We start from the raw sequence: 16242 nt of genomic DNA on the forward strand, positions 1-16242 counted from the left end.
AAACCGCTTCCGGGAAATTCTGCTCCGCCGCGCGGCGTCAGAGGAAGGGAAAACGTACGGCGGAGACCGGGCGCCGCCGACCTCACCTCGAGATGTCCAGGTTTGGCGAGCGGAATACGGCGGACCCCGTGTTTCGGCGTCCCCGGCTTAGGTTTTTGCACGTTGCCGATAGCGATTTTTCTCGTCCCCCTCTTAGCCACAAAAACAGCTGTCGTGACCCTAGGGGGTTGGCTGGATTTGGGTTTAGTCTCCATCTGCAGGCGATTATAGGTAATTGCACTTTTTTTCTGTTGCCGTCACATGAAGGAGATGCTGGTCTGCTATTGGTCGGCCTCACTCCTTTCAAAATGGCCAACTGCTAAAGCTTTGTTCTATTAGGAGTGGTTACAAAAGTGTATTTCGAGTGCATTTTACTGCTTATTTCAAAGTTGAACGGGTTTGCCACGGGTCCTGAGATTGCAAAAGTAAGAAGACGATTTCTAAGGAAAGGAAGCTGGAGATGATCAGTACGAAGCTAGCCCGGCCTAGGTTACCCTAACAAGGGAATAAGGGCATAACCGGCGCCGCTCAAAGGTAAATAAATCCTCTCTCTGTTTTATTTATGATATTTTCTGATTGCATTCATGTATATTACAGATACGTAGCACTTACTTTACTGTATTGGAAGCCTCTCCTCTTTGTCTTGGGGGTCCGGCGGCCCAAAAAGCCCCCAGGTGGCACCGGGTCCGCCCAGAGCTCCGGCTGTTGTAGAGCGCCTGCGCGCCCTAACCCTGCCTCTAACACTAAAAATGGAGGATATGGACCTAAGTTGCACCTTTCAAAATGAACAGGAGAATGGACGCAAGCTACACAGCCCGTATAGTTCAATGACTTTGGCCTGTCCTAATTAGGAGGAACGCTATCTATTTCAAATGATTGAACGATCGGAAAGTTAAAAAAAAAAACATGTACGCTAGAGCGTTTCTTCTCCGAGGCCGTGTTAGGAATAGCCTTTGGAAAATGGACAAAGCGACCTGGAAAACAAGTTGAAAATCATTCGGCTGAACGCGACGCCATTTCCGAGGTGATCGGATTCAATCTGTTTAGGGCGACATCTCGGTGGGGATGATTGGCGTTTAATCGGGAGGAATTTGAACATGTCCCGAAAGGCATGACTTGTGAATAGGACGACGCGGGTTACACCGGACCAAAAACGGCAAAGTACACGCCGCGAAGGGCTTTGAGTCAGTCAGTCCGAGCCAGACGGGGACGCGGCTCAGGGGCGCTGGGGGCCGGCGGCGCGTCGGGAGCTCAGCGCGCGGCGGACGGCGTCCCGCCACTGCTCGTCAGAGATGTGTCGCGCCCACGCCGGCACGCCCGGCGACGGCAGCGCCACCGCCGCCATGGTCCGCTTCACCAGCTCCACGTGGGCTGCGGGAGGGACAAGGGCGGCGCGGCTTTTAGCCCCCTCCCCGGCTGCGTTCCCTCCTCCCGGCCGGCCGCTCACCGGGATCCATGGGGATGGAGGCGCGGCTCCTCTCGGCCGCCGCGCCCTCGAGGTCGTCCTCCTCGCCGTCGGAGGCCGGGGCTTCGGGAAGGTGCAGACCCATGGCCTGCCGCGGAGAAGGGCCCCCGACGCGTTGAGCTGCGCCGCCGAGGACGCGCGCCTGAGGACGCGCCGCCGAGGACGCGCCGCCGAGGACGCGCCCGGAGCGGCCTCTCACCTCCATGCGGCGGTGGAGACGGCCGTCCCCCGCCGCCTCGTCCCCGTCCTGACTGAGGGGCTGGTACGAGTAGGCGCCGTCGTCCTCGGGGGGGAGCTGTTGCGCGGGCCCCTCTCCCTCGGGATCCTCCTCGCCCCCGCTCCACGCCGCCCCTCCGGCCGCGTCGCCTTCACGCGGGCTCTTGTCGTCGTCCTCGCAAGGCGGGAAAACTCGCTCCGGTCCCATGGCCGGGGCTGCACAAAAGCGCCATTATTAAAGGACCTTGTCGGAACGTCGTCGTCGATTGCGCCGATTTCTGTGAAGACGTCAATCGCCGGGATTTTTCATTTGATTATTACCATGAGTCTGTTTTAAGTTGACGGACGTTCGAATCGCCCGGCGTTCTGTATGAGGCGACTCCACTTAAGGACAAAAGGGGCAAACGGGCACCGCGAGCCGAGCGCTAATGTGCGTCGGTGGGAATGCAAGACGTTGACTTGACGAACTCGTTGCCCCCCCCCCTTAAAGATAGATGTCTAATACTCAAGTTAAAGTGGAGATGTGGCAAATTCTCTTGCGTGGAACCATCCTGAACGTGACTTTTGACGTCGCGGCTCGCACAGATACGTCAAGCGGCGTAACGCTCACACGCTCGGCGTCCGAAGCGAAATCCCACAGGTGGAGCGCCGACCGGGGCTGAGAAAATGGAAAACGCACTCCTGTTTCCACCGCTGGGATTCTTCTGCTATTCTTTTACACGCTTTGACATGCAGTGATCCTGTTTTCAACTAACGGTATAGTAAGTTGCTTAATCTTGAAGTTGTAGGCGGAATCAAATGTGCTCCACTGCCGTATAGCGGCTGGGCGCGCTCTTAAACGAATGCGGAGACTCGTTGATGCGCAGGGCAAATGTGTTTCCACAAGCGAAGCTGCGTGGAGAAATACGGGAGACGCGAAGCGGCTTTGACAAGGCCCGAGTCCGATCGTGCGTCGATGGCAAGCTGACCCCGAGCAAGCGTCACGCTCGCGCGCCATGGGCAAAATGTCGGCGGAAACGGACAGCTCCAGCCCGACGACGAGCGCGGGCGTCGTCTCGAGCCATACGACGCGACGGCGGCCATTACGAAGAGGGCGACGCCGAGCGGGTCTCCGTCTCGCTTAGCCAACGCTAAACGCTAACTAGGCCGCGAGAGCGCCTGTCCCAGTTGGAATTTTTGCGCCGACTCACCTGTCGGCTTGGCCAAACGTCCCGCTTGCGCCCGGAAGACTCGAGCGCTGCGTCGTCCTCGCCGACGTCATAGACACGCGTCCGCACCGCCGTCCAATCGACCCTTGCCTTCTCGTGACGTCAGTAAAACGCGTCGCCGACCCGCTTGCAGGACAAAACAAAGAAAGCTTTGCCGGCGATTCCGCGGAAGGCGTCGCTTCCAAATCGATATTGATCAGTAGCTGACCTAACTAAGGCCGCGCCAAAATCAACACAGATATTCCACGTTCAGGTAAATTTTGAATATCGTTTTAGCAGACAATATGACCAAAGGGGTCATGAAAAACAAAAGAGTATTTTCCAAATTTTACATCCACCATTTGATCAGACGTCTTTGAAAACATTTGATGCGATAAAATAATAAGAAAAACATTGTCCAGTAGTGTCTCGTTTTACATGCTTAATTGGGCCCTGAAACCCCCTCAGCTAAGTCAATTCCTTGAAGTCAAATACCCCCCAGGGTTAGGTTTACCGTCATAATAGCTACAAAACAAAGCAACGCTTACTCGCTAAGCTTTAGAAACTATGTGATGTGGCGCAAACGTGAAAAAAGCCAGTCAATAACGTACGGGCAACTGTTGCGTTTTGAGCATTTAGCCCGCCGCGACATTCAAACGTAACGAACCGACGGGTTTGCTAGTCCAAGACGTTGGCAGCTTTACTTTAGCATAAATCGACTCATTCGGGCGCGGCAAGCCTCGCGTTATTCTGATTTTCCCATGAAAAGACCTTACGGCGAAGCCAAACGGCCACGTCGGCGACTGTTGATGACGCACGCATTTGAGAGGATCGAAGAGTCCGCGAGGATCCCGCGCGGAAGGCGTGTCAACAATCGGCCAGCTGGGATTGGTCGCCGAGAGGGGCCCCCGGGCAGGCCCGGCGCCACGTCCAAGTTTACTGACACCGGCCGGCCCACTTGGGCCTATGCAAAGTTCACGAAGGAATATGACGAAACGTACTCGTGACGCGCGCGCTACATTTGAAATTGATTATTTGGGAGTCTGGGAACGTGCGCGCGCTCTCTGGTGTCCGAGCGCCAAAGCGGACCAAATTCTACCGGTGAATGATTGACCCGACAGAATCCAGCAAAGGTCCAAAATCGCACTCAGTCCAGCAACCCCTGACCTACATTCCAGATGATAAAGAGCGCCGCTCGGAGCCATTCGGCAGCTTTCCCGTCGGTAGAACGCTAGCCGATATGAAGACGTTCCTGTTCCTGCTGCTGCTGCTGGCGCCCATCTGCTCAGGTATGCCTTCCTCTTGCTTCACGGTAGAGGTTCCAACCCGCTTTTGCCCGGCCCCGCCAGCTGATTTCTCCATCCAGTGTCACGGCCGAGACCCGCTCGGGATGACGCCGGACGTCCTGACCTGCAACGGCGCCGAGCGGCAGGCGTGCTACACGAGAGGTGACTAGACAAGTCGGCCCGGTCGAGGTGCCCTTTCTCAACGCGCGCCTTTGCTACGCCGCAGACAACGGCGAGAAAGGCTGCGCCCCGCTGGACGCGTGCTCTCGACCCGGATGGTCCTGCTGCGACACCCCTCTGTGCAACCAGTGAGCCCGCGGCCCAATAAACGCCTGCAACCTTTCCTTTCGTCCGGCTCGTTGATGCGCCCGGACCAAAGGCCGGCGTGGCTTTGCGGACGGGCTCGCACGACGCCGCGCGCCCATCTCAACTCCTTCGGCGGCACGGTCCGGAACCTCCGTCTTTGAAAATACTTAGTTGCGCGCGGCACATCAAACGCTGAAGCTATAGACGACGGACCGGATTCCGCGCGACATATGCGAAGAAGCCGGTCGAAAAATTCGGGCAGGCTATATAAGATGAGCGGCTTCTGATACTGATCCGCTGGCGTCGGCGGAGCTCAGTCCTCGGAATCTTCTGAGATCGCGGAGGGAAGCGCCGACGTCTATCTCAGCGCTTCTGTACATCATGCCGAACTGACGCGGCCACCGACAAGGCCGTGCGCAGTTGGCAGTCTGCTTGCTTGCATACAGAAGAACGTGTCACACATCATTATGTGCACGCAAGCGCACACACCAAAAAGTATTTGGGATTTAAAAAAAAAAAAAACATGCATGCACGCATACCTTGTAAACAGTCAAAAAATTGTGAATACGTTGGCTAATGTTGCCGATTGCATACACATGCAAACTTATTTTACCATCCAAAACGTAGTCATACTCTTCGCGCGTTTTACAAGGGTTTCGGCAGCCGACGGCGATCTCGGCGTGAATGTCATTGTCGGGTACGCGATCTTTGGAACGAGGTGCCGTTCTGATTTTAGAAGTGCTCCCAGATTCGCGGGACCACGCGCCAGTGTATCGTGAAAAAAAGGTCAAAGGTTGCGAGGACTAAGTAACAAACGGCCTTGACACGCTTTTATTCTGAAGCAGCCACAGCGCTGAACCAACTCGATAACCTTGAACCGACGGTCATTGATCTTGTTCCATATATTTGGTGTGTCCGGTTAAACCCTAACCCAAGTGGAAAGGCTTGATGAAGAGAGGCCCTAGATAGGCCAGAAAACGTCAAAACATTCAGCTAGGTCTTATACAACACGTTCTGTGCTAAAACAAATGGCGTCACCAAATGAATAGAGGGGGCCAGTAAAGGTTCTGGCAGGGACCCCGAAATACAGCTTAAGGGAGGAAAATACCAATCTACCAGACCGCACTCAGGCCTACTAGTCAAGAAAAAGCGGGCGCCCGTGCGCAACGGGAGCCACTCGGATGCGGCTCCAGTCGGGGGCCAGGCCCCACTTGGCAGAAAGCGCGAGGAAGGCAGAAAGACACGTTAGCCCTGCTTTGAGCGCATCCGGCACCCCGCCTCCCAACCCTCACGCCTCACCCCGTGCAAGACGCTCCCTGATACTTCAAACGCGCGCTCCCCCCACCGCCTTTTATTGTCTGCGTGCGGAGAAGACGGCAGGACGTCTCGGCGACTCCGCAAACTGCCGCCCGCGCTCCCTTTGAAAAGGAGGGGGCCGATTCCGGAGTTTCGACTCTTCTCGGGACCGAAACGCGATCCCGATGCGCTCCGCGCTCCAGGCTGACGCCAACATGCGGCGGCCGCAAACGAGTCTTGACGCGAGGGCTTCGTTACATACAAAAGCGCCCTGAAAAATCCCTGTGGGCGTACCGGGCCTGACCGGCTCAAAGGTTCTTTTGGAATGTGGGAGGGGAAAAGCCACCAGCGCGCAAAAGGGCCAACGGCGCGCAAGGTCCGCGCGAGAAGGCCCGCGCTCAGACACGCTGGAGCGGCCGCTTTTGCCAGCTTCAGGACGTTATCCAAAGTTAGGAAATGACGAAGGAACGCCCGACGTTCGTCACGTGCCGGCCGGCGGCCTACGAGGGCGGGGGCGCCTCCGGGTCGGCGGCTGGCGGGGGCGCCTCCGGGTCGGCGGCCGGCGGGCCTACCTCCCGATTCGCGGCGGGCGGGGCCGCTTCCGGGCCCGCGGCGGGCGGGGCCGCCTCGACGTCGAGCTCACGACGGCCCGGCGGCGGTTCGGGGGCGGGCGGGGCCGACTCGAGGGGAGTCGGGGCGAAGCCGGGGGAGGGGGGCGGGAGCGCGGATTCCGCCGAGGGCCAGCGGCGGGTCGCGTCGCCCGCGGCCGGGTTGCTCTTGTCCACCACTCGCCACTGCAGTATGCTGGTGTCCTTGCCGCCCGTGGAGATCAGGTGAGCGTCGTCGAACAGGAAGCTGACGTTGGTCACGTGACTGCTGTGCGCGCTGTACTTGTGACTGGGAGCCTGTCGAACGCACGCACGTTCACACTTTCCATCGCCGGCCGGCCGGGGACGGAGCGGGCGGGGCTCACCTTGGGCGTGGCGCACGGGTACGAGAAGAGATGGACTTTGCAGAAGTCGTCGGCCACCGCCAGCACGTTGCGCTTGTGCGAGCGCACCACGGCGTTGATGTCCGTCCCGTCCGAGCCCTCGGGCCACACGCCTGACGGGGGCACGCCGCGGCGTCAGCGCGACAAAGCGGGTGCGGGCACGCGCGCGGAGCTCACGCTGACCGAAGACGTGGTATCCCAGCACGCAGGTGTACGTGGCCCAGTCGATGTCTTTGCACTCGGAGCGATTGCGGATGTATTTGCAGCCGTTCGGAATGTCCCCTAGAGGAGGAGAAGGAGAGGGGAGGGGAAGGGAGGGGCTAGGCATCGGCGCGCCTGTCCCGGCGGCGGGCAACGCGCTCACTCACAGTAGAGAATCTCGTAGTCCCCCGAGTTGGACATGATGAAGTTGTTGTCGGGCGACCAATCCAAGTGCGTGATGTAACTGGAGTGACCCTGGAAAGAGGCGGGACGCATGGCGATTGGCGACCGCCCGCTCCCCGGCGCCACCTAAGAGAAAGGGCGGCCGGCCGCTTACCGAGCACTTTCCGAATCGGTTGTACTTGCGTCCTCGCTCGGCCACGCTGTACACGTAGATGAAGTTGTCATGAGATCCCACCGCCAGCAGCGTGCCATCTGCGCACATGGCACAGCGTGTGACGGGACGCCAAAGCGCACCAGACAACCCCCGATGGCTTCTGCCGCCAACTCTCCTGGCGGGCGGGCTTCTGAGTCGGGCTAAAGTCGCCGTCGTACTACGGACACGTCAAAAACTTTGGATCCGTCCTACCGCTGACTCTTTTGCAAAAGCCGGTGCCGTCCTTCACATGCGCGCCAACGAGCCATCCGGCCCAGTCGCGCTTCCGTGCCGTCGATACGGTACGCGGGCGTCTCCACAAACGCCGGTCGGGACTTGGGACTTAGCGCCGTTCATCGAACCGTTACGAAAGGGGCGATAGGCAGCGGCTGCGGAGCCCACGGTCTCAAGGCAAGAGGTGTCCCCGAACCCCCTGGCCGGCGGAACGCGGCGTTTAGGGACGCCTTTTTGGACCATGGGACTCCGGGGGCAGCTGACAGGTAGCGAACGGCCGTCGGTAGGAGTTGGGCAGGGGAGGGGACCGTTAACACGTGTGTAGTTGAGAAGGGGCACCGCCGACCTCAACACTTTGCTCGCCCCGGCCTGTCACCCGATCGGATCCGAGGATTTTTTTTTTTCCTGGAGGGGACCTTGATCGGCTCCAAAAAACTGCCCTGCGGGAAACGGTTGCGACCCCCCCCCCCTCGGGTGCCCTTGAAGCATCCGGGCAATCGACTCCACACACCTACAGAAAAGCGCATGACCGACAGCTGCTCGTTGCCATCCGTGTGGATGGCCACCAGGTCGGTGGTCTCTGCATCCAGCACGAACCACCTGACGGACACACGCAGACGCGCTCATTAGTCCCGCCCGCTGCGGCCGCACCCGGCCTCGGCGCGGCACTCACTTCCCGGAGTGCGTCCCTATGGCGACCACCCCTCCGCCGGGATGAAAATCGGCACAGTGGCCGTGTTCCTGTCGGGGGGGGGGGGGGGGGGGCACAGCCGTCAACGTCGCGAAACACGGAAATGCCGTTCCCGCCGCTCACCTCCACGCTGCGGCTCCACTGCAGCTTGTGATCATCCGCATTCCACAGGCACACCAGGCGGTCTTGGGCGCACGTCAGGAACAAACCTTTGCACGGGTGAGCCGCCAAGCCCCACAGCTCGTCCGTGTGACCCTGAAAGCACGCCCGCATACACAAAAAACGCACGTCACAATGCTGACACCCGTAAGGAAAAAATGGGGGGGGGGGGGGGGGGGGGGGGGGGGGGCAGCTGTACGCCGCTGTTTCGATGACGTTCAAAGCTCCTCGGGGAGCGCGCGCACGTTCTCGGCGCGCTGACAATCCGCGCCCCATCCGCGTGGCCTGTCCTCAAACCTCCCGATTCGCCCCGATTGAGCTTTCAGACGGGCCGGCTTTACAAAAAGGCGAGCGCTATTCACGGCCGACGGCGTCCGTCGCCACCGGGAGCCGTTCCCGTGCCGAACGTCGTCGGGGAGCCCCGACCTGCACTTGGACCGTGAAGCCGTCGTGGAAGGTTCCCCGGAGGATAAAGTTGCGCGACGTTCCCACCAGAAACTCCTCTCCCTTCCCTTCGGATACGGCCCGAATGCTTCCGTAGTGCTCCGGCACCTTGGGGCGCAAAGGAGCCGTCGACCGTCAGCGACGGGAAGACGCGGGCCGGCGGCGCCTCGCCGTCGCCTCGCCGTCACCTCTACGTCGCGCTCGGCTCGCACTTGCTGGTCCCACAGAACAATCTTGCGGTCCTTTCCTCCTCCGCTCAGCAGGGCGCCGCTCCTCGTCTGGCACAGGCAGAACACGCTGCCCTCGTGACCTTTCACCTGACGACTGATCTGAAAAGCTAAAGAAAAGGGCCTGTCGGAAAGCGGCGGCAGAAGGTGCCCCCGTTTTCTCCTCGCGCCGCAAAGTCAAGATCGGGCGCCCGGCCCTCCCGCTGGCGCGCCGCTTCGGCCGGCTGCGGGCCAAAGGCGGGCCTCCGCCCCGTACCGTCTGCCGTGACGCTTGACGAAGCGGCAAACCCATACGATCGAGGGAAGGGCCTCGCCGGCCGGGGCGACCTCCGGCGTCCGTGCCGACTACGGAGCGGCGACGCGGAGTTTTTGTGTTTCTGCTAAAGGGAGGCCCATGCCATCAAGTGACGCCATTTGTTTTCTTTCCGTCGTTTCTGTAAAAACTAATTTATGCCGATTAAAGCTAGTTCACGGCCAAAACGATGAGGCCGGGCCAAGGGGCGGTTCAGAGATTGCTCGGTTTGACCGCAGGTAAGGCAAGCGACCCTAAAAATACATTTGGAAGAATGTTTTTTTTCAAGTGCGAAACGAAGCGATCGGATGTAGATGTTTGGGGCCACGGAAACGGCAAGGATGTCCTCACCACGCGGGCCTTTCCCAGAGGACTCTGCGACGCCCCTGGTCCACACCAGCAGGACGCCTCCCGAATCTCCGGTCAGAATGTCTCCGTCGCTCAGGAAGGCCAGACACTGAATGAACTTTGGCTTCTCGTATTTCTGAAAAAACAGCGTGCGCATGGTTTGCCGGTCAAAAAGGGGGGCGGGGGGACCGATTTAGAAGCTGCGCGCGCACGTCGAATCGTCTCCCGAGAGACAAGGGACATATCGTATAGAAGCGGCGTACCCCTGGCAAGTTCTCGGAAAATAGAAAAGCCAAAGGACAAGAGAAAGGACGCGCGCGAGCCTACCCCGAAAATGCCCTGCTTCCGAGCCAGCGAGTTGCCGCTCCAGGCCCAGAAGAAGATGTGAGACTTTCCGCAGGTGATGATGGTGTTCGGCTCCGTGGGGTGGAAGTCCACCGCCAGGACCACGTCGGTGGTGGTCTGCAGAGCGACAAAACGTGAGCGGCGGCGGCGGCGCCCCGACGGGCGCGAGCCGGCGCGCACCTTGATCTCGGCCATTTTGGACCTCTTCTGCCAGTCCCAAACGGTCAACATGTGGTCGTTGCAGTCGTCGATCACGCTCAGATGCTGGCCCGAGTCCTGGGGCGGCAAAGGGGGGCGAGCGCACGTGTCACCCGGCCGAGCCGAGGTCCGGGCGCGCGGCCGTCACTCACCGCTTTGGAGAAGGCCAAGGAGCCCACGCCTCGCTCGAACGTTCCCACACCCACGATCTGCAGCGTGGACAGGCTGACGCTGTCCCAGACGCGCACGTGCGGCTGCACGGCCTGCCGGGCACGCGGCCTCCGTCAGTTCGCGAGGCCGCAAAAGCTGCCGGGGCGCTCGGTCGCCGCGTCGACAAAGGCGGCGGACTCGGCTCACCCGTCCATCTTTGTCCACGCCGGCAATTTGTCCCGTGGCGATGCGGATCTCGTCAGGATGAACGGCGAGACTTGCGGCGAGGCAGAGAGAGAAAGGGTGAGGTCGTCGGGACCGGCGGCGGACGTGGGCGGACGTCTCACCACTTGACGCAGTCGGTGTGGCCCAGGTAGTGTCTCTGGGTTCGCTCGTCGTAGTTGAACAGGACCACCACGGAGGCCACGAAGTAGACCATCTCGCCGGTGGGAAGGAGGCACACGTTGGCTCGGCAGTCGCGTCCGCGGTAACCGTAGCTGAGGGCGCGGCCGTCAAGGAAGCCCTTTGCTACCGACCCCGCAAACCCTTTCTTCCCCGCAAAGGGGGGGGGGGGGGCTGCCGACTCGGCGGCGTCATCGGGAAGGCGCACCCCCGTCCCCCGGCGGCGTTCCGCTAAGCCTCGAGACTTAGCGGGCAGGGCAAAAGTCACCCCGACGGGTCCGGGCCTCCGTCGGGCCGCGCCGTGGCAAAGGATACGCCCATTCCAGCTTGAGCTTCTCGGGGGGAAGTTCTGTGCGCACGTCCTCGTAGTTTTCCACGTCGGAGGGCAGAAACATGGTGATGGGCCGTCCGCGCATGAACATCTTGATAGCGTTTCCCTCTGCGCACACGGCAAGGACGCGTGAGAGCAAAGCCGAGGCCGACGGGCGAACGTCAGGCGGCCGACGCGGCGGAAAGAAAAGCGGCGCGGGGCGCGAACGACGGGCCGCAAAGCGAAGCCGAGCGAAGCCAAGCCAAACGAGCCGTGCGCCCGCCGAACCGGCTCACCCGTGCCCGAAACCGCGGCGGCGACGTCAGAGAGAGCGGGCGGCGGAGAGGCGCCGACCACGGAAGCGGACCGACGCGGCCAGAGAGAGAGAGACGCCACTGGCCCGCCTCGCTAAGCGTTAGCATGCCCTAGGGTTAGCTGGTTAGCCTGTTAGCCGGCGACGCAGCCGCTCGCCACTTACCCGCTTGGCTGTTTTTCTCCCTGGTGGACATTTTGCCTGCTTTGGGACAACGACACTATCACTGAACACACAACAGCATGCCGCCGCCTCTCAAACAACATCGGCCGGCAAAATGGCGCGCGACAACCGCGAGGATGCCGGGGACCCGGTTCGAGCCGCGCTCGTTAGACATAACGTCGTCGTTACCTTGACTCGCCACCGGCTCTTTTTGCCTGCAACCCAGAAAAAAACAAACAAAAAAAACAAAACAACAATAGCATCAGGGCGTGTGCGGTGCAATTTCTCATGTGATTTTCACCATTAGCGATCTTGCCGTTGATCGCGATCTCGTCCTGCATTAAGTAGAATCAAAAAAACAAGTGCTTTCGCCCCACTTTGGGCCAAACTCAATGCCGACGGAGCCGCTGGCTGCGGCGTGCGCTACGGTCACCAGCAGAAAAAAGCGGACAAAGCACTACTCTGCAAAATCTATGCGGAGGAGAAAGAAAATGGCCCTTAATCGGGGTCCAAGAAGGTAACCCGCGCCAAGGGTTGAGATGGGCCAACGGCGGCCCGCCTACGATGGGCCAGAATGAAGCTTTGACGCGAATGGCTGCATCCGTTTCATTTTGACGCGCAACGACGGGCATTTCGACAGCGGGCGCGGTGACGTGCTCCGACAGAGCCTGGAGGAAGAACGACAGACGGCTCCGGCGCGAGCCGGAGAAGGAGTCGTTCGCGACGATCGCTCTTCTTCTAACGGTCGGATCGCAACCCTCCTGCAGCGACGTCAAAGAAAAGTGGACGGTGAGCGCCGGCCGCTAAAGAAAGAACGGAGGCCGACGAAGTCCGGTCCAAGGCCGTCCCATTTGTCAAGAGGCCGTCGCGGTTTGAAAAGAATCTAACGTCGCCCGTCACTTTTCCGCCGGGCTCGGCGGAACGCCTTTCCTCATGCAAGTGCCGTCCGAGAAGCCGGCACAAAGACAAGTTCTTTCCTGGCGTCCCAACCAGCAAAAGCCGGCGAGCCTTTCTCCCAAAAGCGCGCGTGACGATGAGATTCAAGAGAATTGGAGACGAGAAGAAAGAGGACAATTTTCCCGTCGTTCGGCGGGAAGCGTGCTGAGCGTGCAGATTGCCGCAGCGAAGCCACTTGGGAAACCGGGCCACTCTTCGTTTTCTCGAAGGAAGGAAAGCTGCCTAGTTGTAGCATTCTCATGTCCGCCGGTAACGTTTAGGAAAAGCGTCAACGTCCGCCCTGATAATCGCCACAAGCATGGCCACCGTTCTCCTTCATACTTGCTATGTACCGTACACAAATCCAGAGATGTAGAGCCGACGCGCAAAGGAAGAGTTTGCTTTTCGATCGTTTGGCCGTCAGAAAGGGTCGTACCGGGAGAAACGGCTGGGGTTGGGGTGGGGGGGGGGGGGGGGGGCAGCCTTTACCTGTCAGCGCTCTTCACCACTTTGGCCAGCAGTTTGGAGGTGGACGCCGCTTTCACCAACTTGCTTCGGTTGTCCTCAGACGTGTCCCAGCTGCTACTCTGCGAGCGCTCCATGGCCGCCGGGCGCCTCTGAGCCCTGAGGTGCGCGCACACAAAAACAAGGGGAGCGATTAAGACCCCGAAGGGCGAGGCCGGGACGGCGGAGGACGGCTGGCGGGAATTGGAGAAGGCGCGGCCCGCGTCCGTCGAGTCGCCATCGCTCCGGCGAATCTGACGCCAAGGACTCCGCGACCGCGGACTTTTTGGGAGGCTTGCGGAAAAATCCGCTTTCGCGGGCTCGGGGCGAGGCCGTCGAGCGAACGGACGCGTCGCCCCCTCGGCCCGCCGCGAGAGAGGCTTCGGTCTTCGGGCCGCCCTGGTCGCAACCGGCCCTATTTGGCGATCGCCGGTGTGGTGTGTCGCGGTTCTTTTCTTCAGAGTGCTTGTTGCGCGTCGGCTATTTTTCTCTTTAGTACCGCTGCTACAGTATCGGCTCCCTTGCTACTGCATGCATCAAATGCATGGATCGTTTTCAAACGGTAAAGAAAAAGACTGAGGGCAAAAAAAAAAAAAAAAAAAAATCAATGCATTGTATCCTTTTGAAAAAGGGTTTCAAAAGGCAACGTGTGGGTTCTCGCACACAATGAAGCCCATTTTTTGATTTTAGTCAGGCATCGCGGCTTGATGAGCGCACGAATCCCAGCGGAGGCAAAAAGCGGAGTTGGGAAATGCATTTTTCCCCTGACAAGAAGAGGAGCGAGATTAAGAGCGGAAGACATGCAGTCGGTTAGCTGAAAACGGGGGAGGGGGGCGTGAGCACACTCGGAGAGGTTAGGAGAGGTCAGGAGAGGTTAGGGGCGGGCGGGCCCTCTTAGGGCGGCCGCGGGCCCAGAGCAGACAGTGAGCTCGGGCAAAAAGGGAGACCTTTTGGGGGGCGCCTGGCTTTTAGCCGGCTCGCCCGGCTGGCCGCTCTGTGGATTTGGGGGCTGCTGGAAGGGGACCGGGGAGGGAGGCGCCTCCTCCCGTAGCTGGATCTCCTCCGCCGGACACCTCCGGGCGCCCGGGGCCTCCTTTCTGGGATCGCCCGCTCCGCTGCGGACACAGGCACACGGGCGTCGCTTCCACCGGGCCCGCTCCTTCGGACGCTCGCGACGGTCCGGAGGGAGCGGGCGCCGGCCGACGGCGGGCTCGGGACCTCGGCCCGAGTCGCCGGCGGTTGGCGAGCGGCGGGCGGGTCACCTCTTGGCGGCCGACGACAGCGTTTCCCTCCTGGCGACGGAGGCCGAGTCCCTCTTTCGTCCCGACGGACCACCGTTGGCCATGCGCGGGTTGGCCGGCGCCCCGCCTGAAGGACAAGAGACGCGGGGTCAGACGGGCAAACGCCGGTGGGCGCCGCGCGACCCACCTTTGGCTCCCTGCTGCTTCTTGGCGTCTTCCGACGCGGCCAGGCGGCGAAGGACGTCGGCCAGCGCCGCTTTCATCACCGTCACTTCGTCTTCTTGCTGCTGCACGCGGAGTTCCAGCGCGCAAAGGCGCTCGTTGACGTCCGAAACGCTGGCGCCTGACATGCTGTCGTCTGCGTAGGGCACAAACGCGCGCGCGTCTTGTCAACGGGCCGCCGTTCGCCGCCCACTCGGGCGCTTACGGCGGCCGGCGGCGGCGACTGCGACGCTCGTGGCGCTCGAGGCCTTATTCGCTGTCGGGGACAACCCTGACAGAATTTTTACAAAAACACACAGCGAAGAGGACAGTTTAGAAAAAGGCGATACCGCTTCTGTAGCGGCCGCCCCGACCTGCTCGCCGTCAGCGCCACGAGACCACGCGGCATCTACTGCGTACCGGGCAAGGTGGAAGAAAGCGAGCGGGCACAAATGGCATCGCCCGTTCCACTGACTACAGCTATCCAAGGTAGCGACGTATAGTGGCAGGCAGCGCAATTCAAAGCTCTTCCACTAGGTGGCGCATGGAGCAACCGGCCCGCTCGACGGGGACGGCAAGGAGACGTAACGTCAACATACAAACGCCGCCATCTCCGCTATTTGGATTAGGCAGCGAAGAATGCCGTCACATTTGGGTCGGGAGGGGGGTGGTCATACGATCGGTATCGCGGGGCTGTAGCTGCACCGCACCACGGCGTCAAATCGCCACCCCAGAAGGTCGAAGGCGCTTCCATTGAAGGTGACGTCTTCCTCGATCGCGACATTTGTGGGGCACGACTGGAAAAAAGCGTTCGTGCACGGTCCGAACGGGGACGAAGAGGGAGGGGGGGAGCTTTACCCAGATTTGGTGACACGTGGAAACACGCAGCCGCCGATTCCCAGAGGTGCGAGAGACCTTTGACCCGCGGGCCCGACTCACCCAAACTGCCGCCGCCGAACGTGTCCATCGTCGGTCTGGAGACGGCGGCGGGCCAAAAGAAGACGCGACGAAGCGAGGCCCGGCCTGGCCCGGCCCGGCGCGACCCTCACTTCGGACCCGCGATTCCGAGCGGGAAAGGCGAGCGCGGCGATGGCTGCGGGCTGCCGCCGCCGCCGCCTTCCGCCTTCCCCCACCCGCTGGCTCTTCCCGGGCGGGCCGCGCGCTGCTCCGCCACGTGGAGCGCGAGGAGCCGAGACGGGAGTGTCGCTCGAGCGCACGCCGAGGACGCACGCGAGCTGGCGAACAAGCGGACGACGCCGAACCGAGCGACGGAGCCTCCGTGCGGACTGACCGAGGGACGCTCGCTCGCTCGCTCGCGCGCGCGCTTCCGACTCCGCCCGCGCACTACGGGGAAGGAGGGGGGAGGGGTTTCCGGCTCTCCGCCGCCGAGGTCGCTTGCTCGGCGCCGCTGCCTCCTGTCGGTCCGAATCAGATTGCAGCGCCTTTGCGGATCGGGGTGCGTCAGGCGTCTTGTGACTGACTGGTCCCTGAATTCGAGATGACAGGTTCGATCATCTTGCGTCGCCCCAGCTACGGAAAACCTGGGAGTTTTCCCCCTAAACAGTTTTCGTTTTCTTTTCTCCGTTTACGCCAGGATGCGTGTCCAGCGTTCCAAAGGTCCTGCAGAGAGCGAAATTTAACGGCCGCGCCGACCATCCGGTTGTCGGCTCGCTCTTTATCGGGAATCGCGTCGGTTGACATTTCAGAGGGATTTTATTTTCT

General features: G+C 60.8%; 3 protein-coding genes across 8 annotated transcripts; 1 reads left to right on the plus strand and 2 right to left on the minus strand.

The window, feature by feature from the left end:
* Nucleotides 1-1095: 1095 nt before the first annotated feature.
* On the minus strand, nt 1096-3697 carry mea1 (male-enhanced antigen 1). Of its 2 annotated transcripts, none has more exons than XM_088420720.1 (4): nt 2911-3697; nt 1704-1936; nt 1487-1592; nt 1096-1410 (listed from the first exon to the last, which is right to left on the minus strand). In XM_088420720.1, exons 2-4 carry the CDS (start codon nt 1926-1928, stop codon nt 1256-1258), a joined length of 486 nt encoding a protein of 161 aa, XP_088276846.1. In that variant the 5' UTR covers nt 1929-1936; nt 2911-3697; the 3' UTR covers nt 1096-1255. The 2 variants fall into 2 exon arrangements, with proteins under 2 accessions (XP_088276846.1, XP_088276847.1); XM_088420721.1 differs by lacking the exon at nt 2911-3697 and adding an exon at nt 2042-2889.
* On the plus strand, nt 3015-4536 carry LOC148419670 (uncharacterized). Of its 2 annotated transcripts, XM_088420722.1 has the most exons (4): nt 3015-3181; nt 4086-4196; nt 4257-4355; nt 4420-4536. In XM_088420722.1, exons 2-4 carry the CDS (start codon nt 4148-4150, stop codon nt 4503-4505), a joined length of 234 nt encoding a protein of 77 aa, XP_088276848.1. In that variant the 5' UTR covers nt 3015-3181; nt 4086-4147; the 3' UTR covers nt 4506-4536. The 2 variants fall into 2 exon arrangements, with proteins under 2 accessions (XP_088276848.1, XP_088276849.1); XM_088420723.1 differs by lacking the exon at nt 3015-3181 and having other exon boundaries at nt 4067-4196.
* Nucleotides 4537-5303: 767 nt separating this feature from the next.
* On the minus strand, nt 5304-15866 carry eml4 (EMAP like 4). Of its 4 annotated transcripts, none has more exons than XM_088420717.1 (24): nt 15460-15866; nt 14507-14677; nt 14341-14446; nt 14026-14193; nt 13064-13198; nt 11828-11853; nt 11642-11677; nt 11169-11292; nt 10799-10948; nt 10659-10728; nt 10454-10564; nt 10284-10379; nt 10086-10220; nt 9762-9894; nt 9080-9228; nt 8874-8999; nt 8412-8543; nt 8271-8338; nt 8109-8197; nt 7325-7422; nt 7155-7242; nt 6970-7068; nt 6769-6899; nt 5304-6700 (listed from the first exon to the last, which is right to left on the minus strand). In XM_088420717.1, exons 1-24 carry the CDS (start codon nt 15485-15487, stop codon nt 6296-6298), a joined length of 2874 nt encoding a protein of 957 aa, XP_088276843.1. In that variant the 5' UTR covers nt 15488-15866; the 3' UTR covers nt 5304-6295. The 4 variants fall into 4 exon arrangements, with proteins under 4 accessions (XP_088276843.1, XP_088276842.1, XP_088276845.1 ...); XM_088420716.1 differs by having other exon boundaries at nt 11642-11680; XM_088420719.1 differs by lacking the exon at nt 14026-14193 and having other exon boundaries at nt 11642-11680.
* Nucleotides 15867-16242: the final 376 nt, after the last annotated feature.

This window comes from Hippichthys cyanospilos, chromosome 8 (assembly GCF_059441005.1).
Source record: "Hippichthys cyanospilos isolate Australia breed blue-spotted pipefish chromosome 8, RoL_Hcya_1.0, whole genome shotgun sequence".
NCBI classification, from domain to species: domain Eukaryota; kingdom Metazoa; phylum Chordata; class Actinopteri; order Syngnathiformes; family Syngnathidae; genus Hippichthys; species Hippichthys cyanospilos.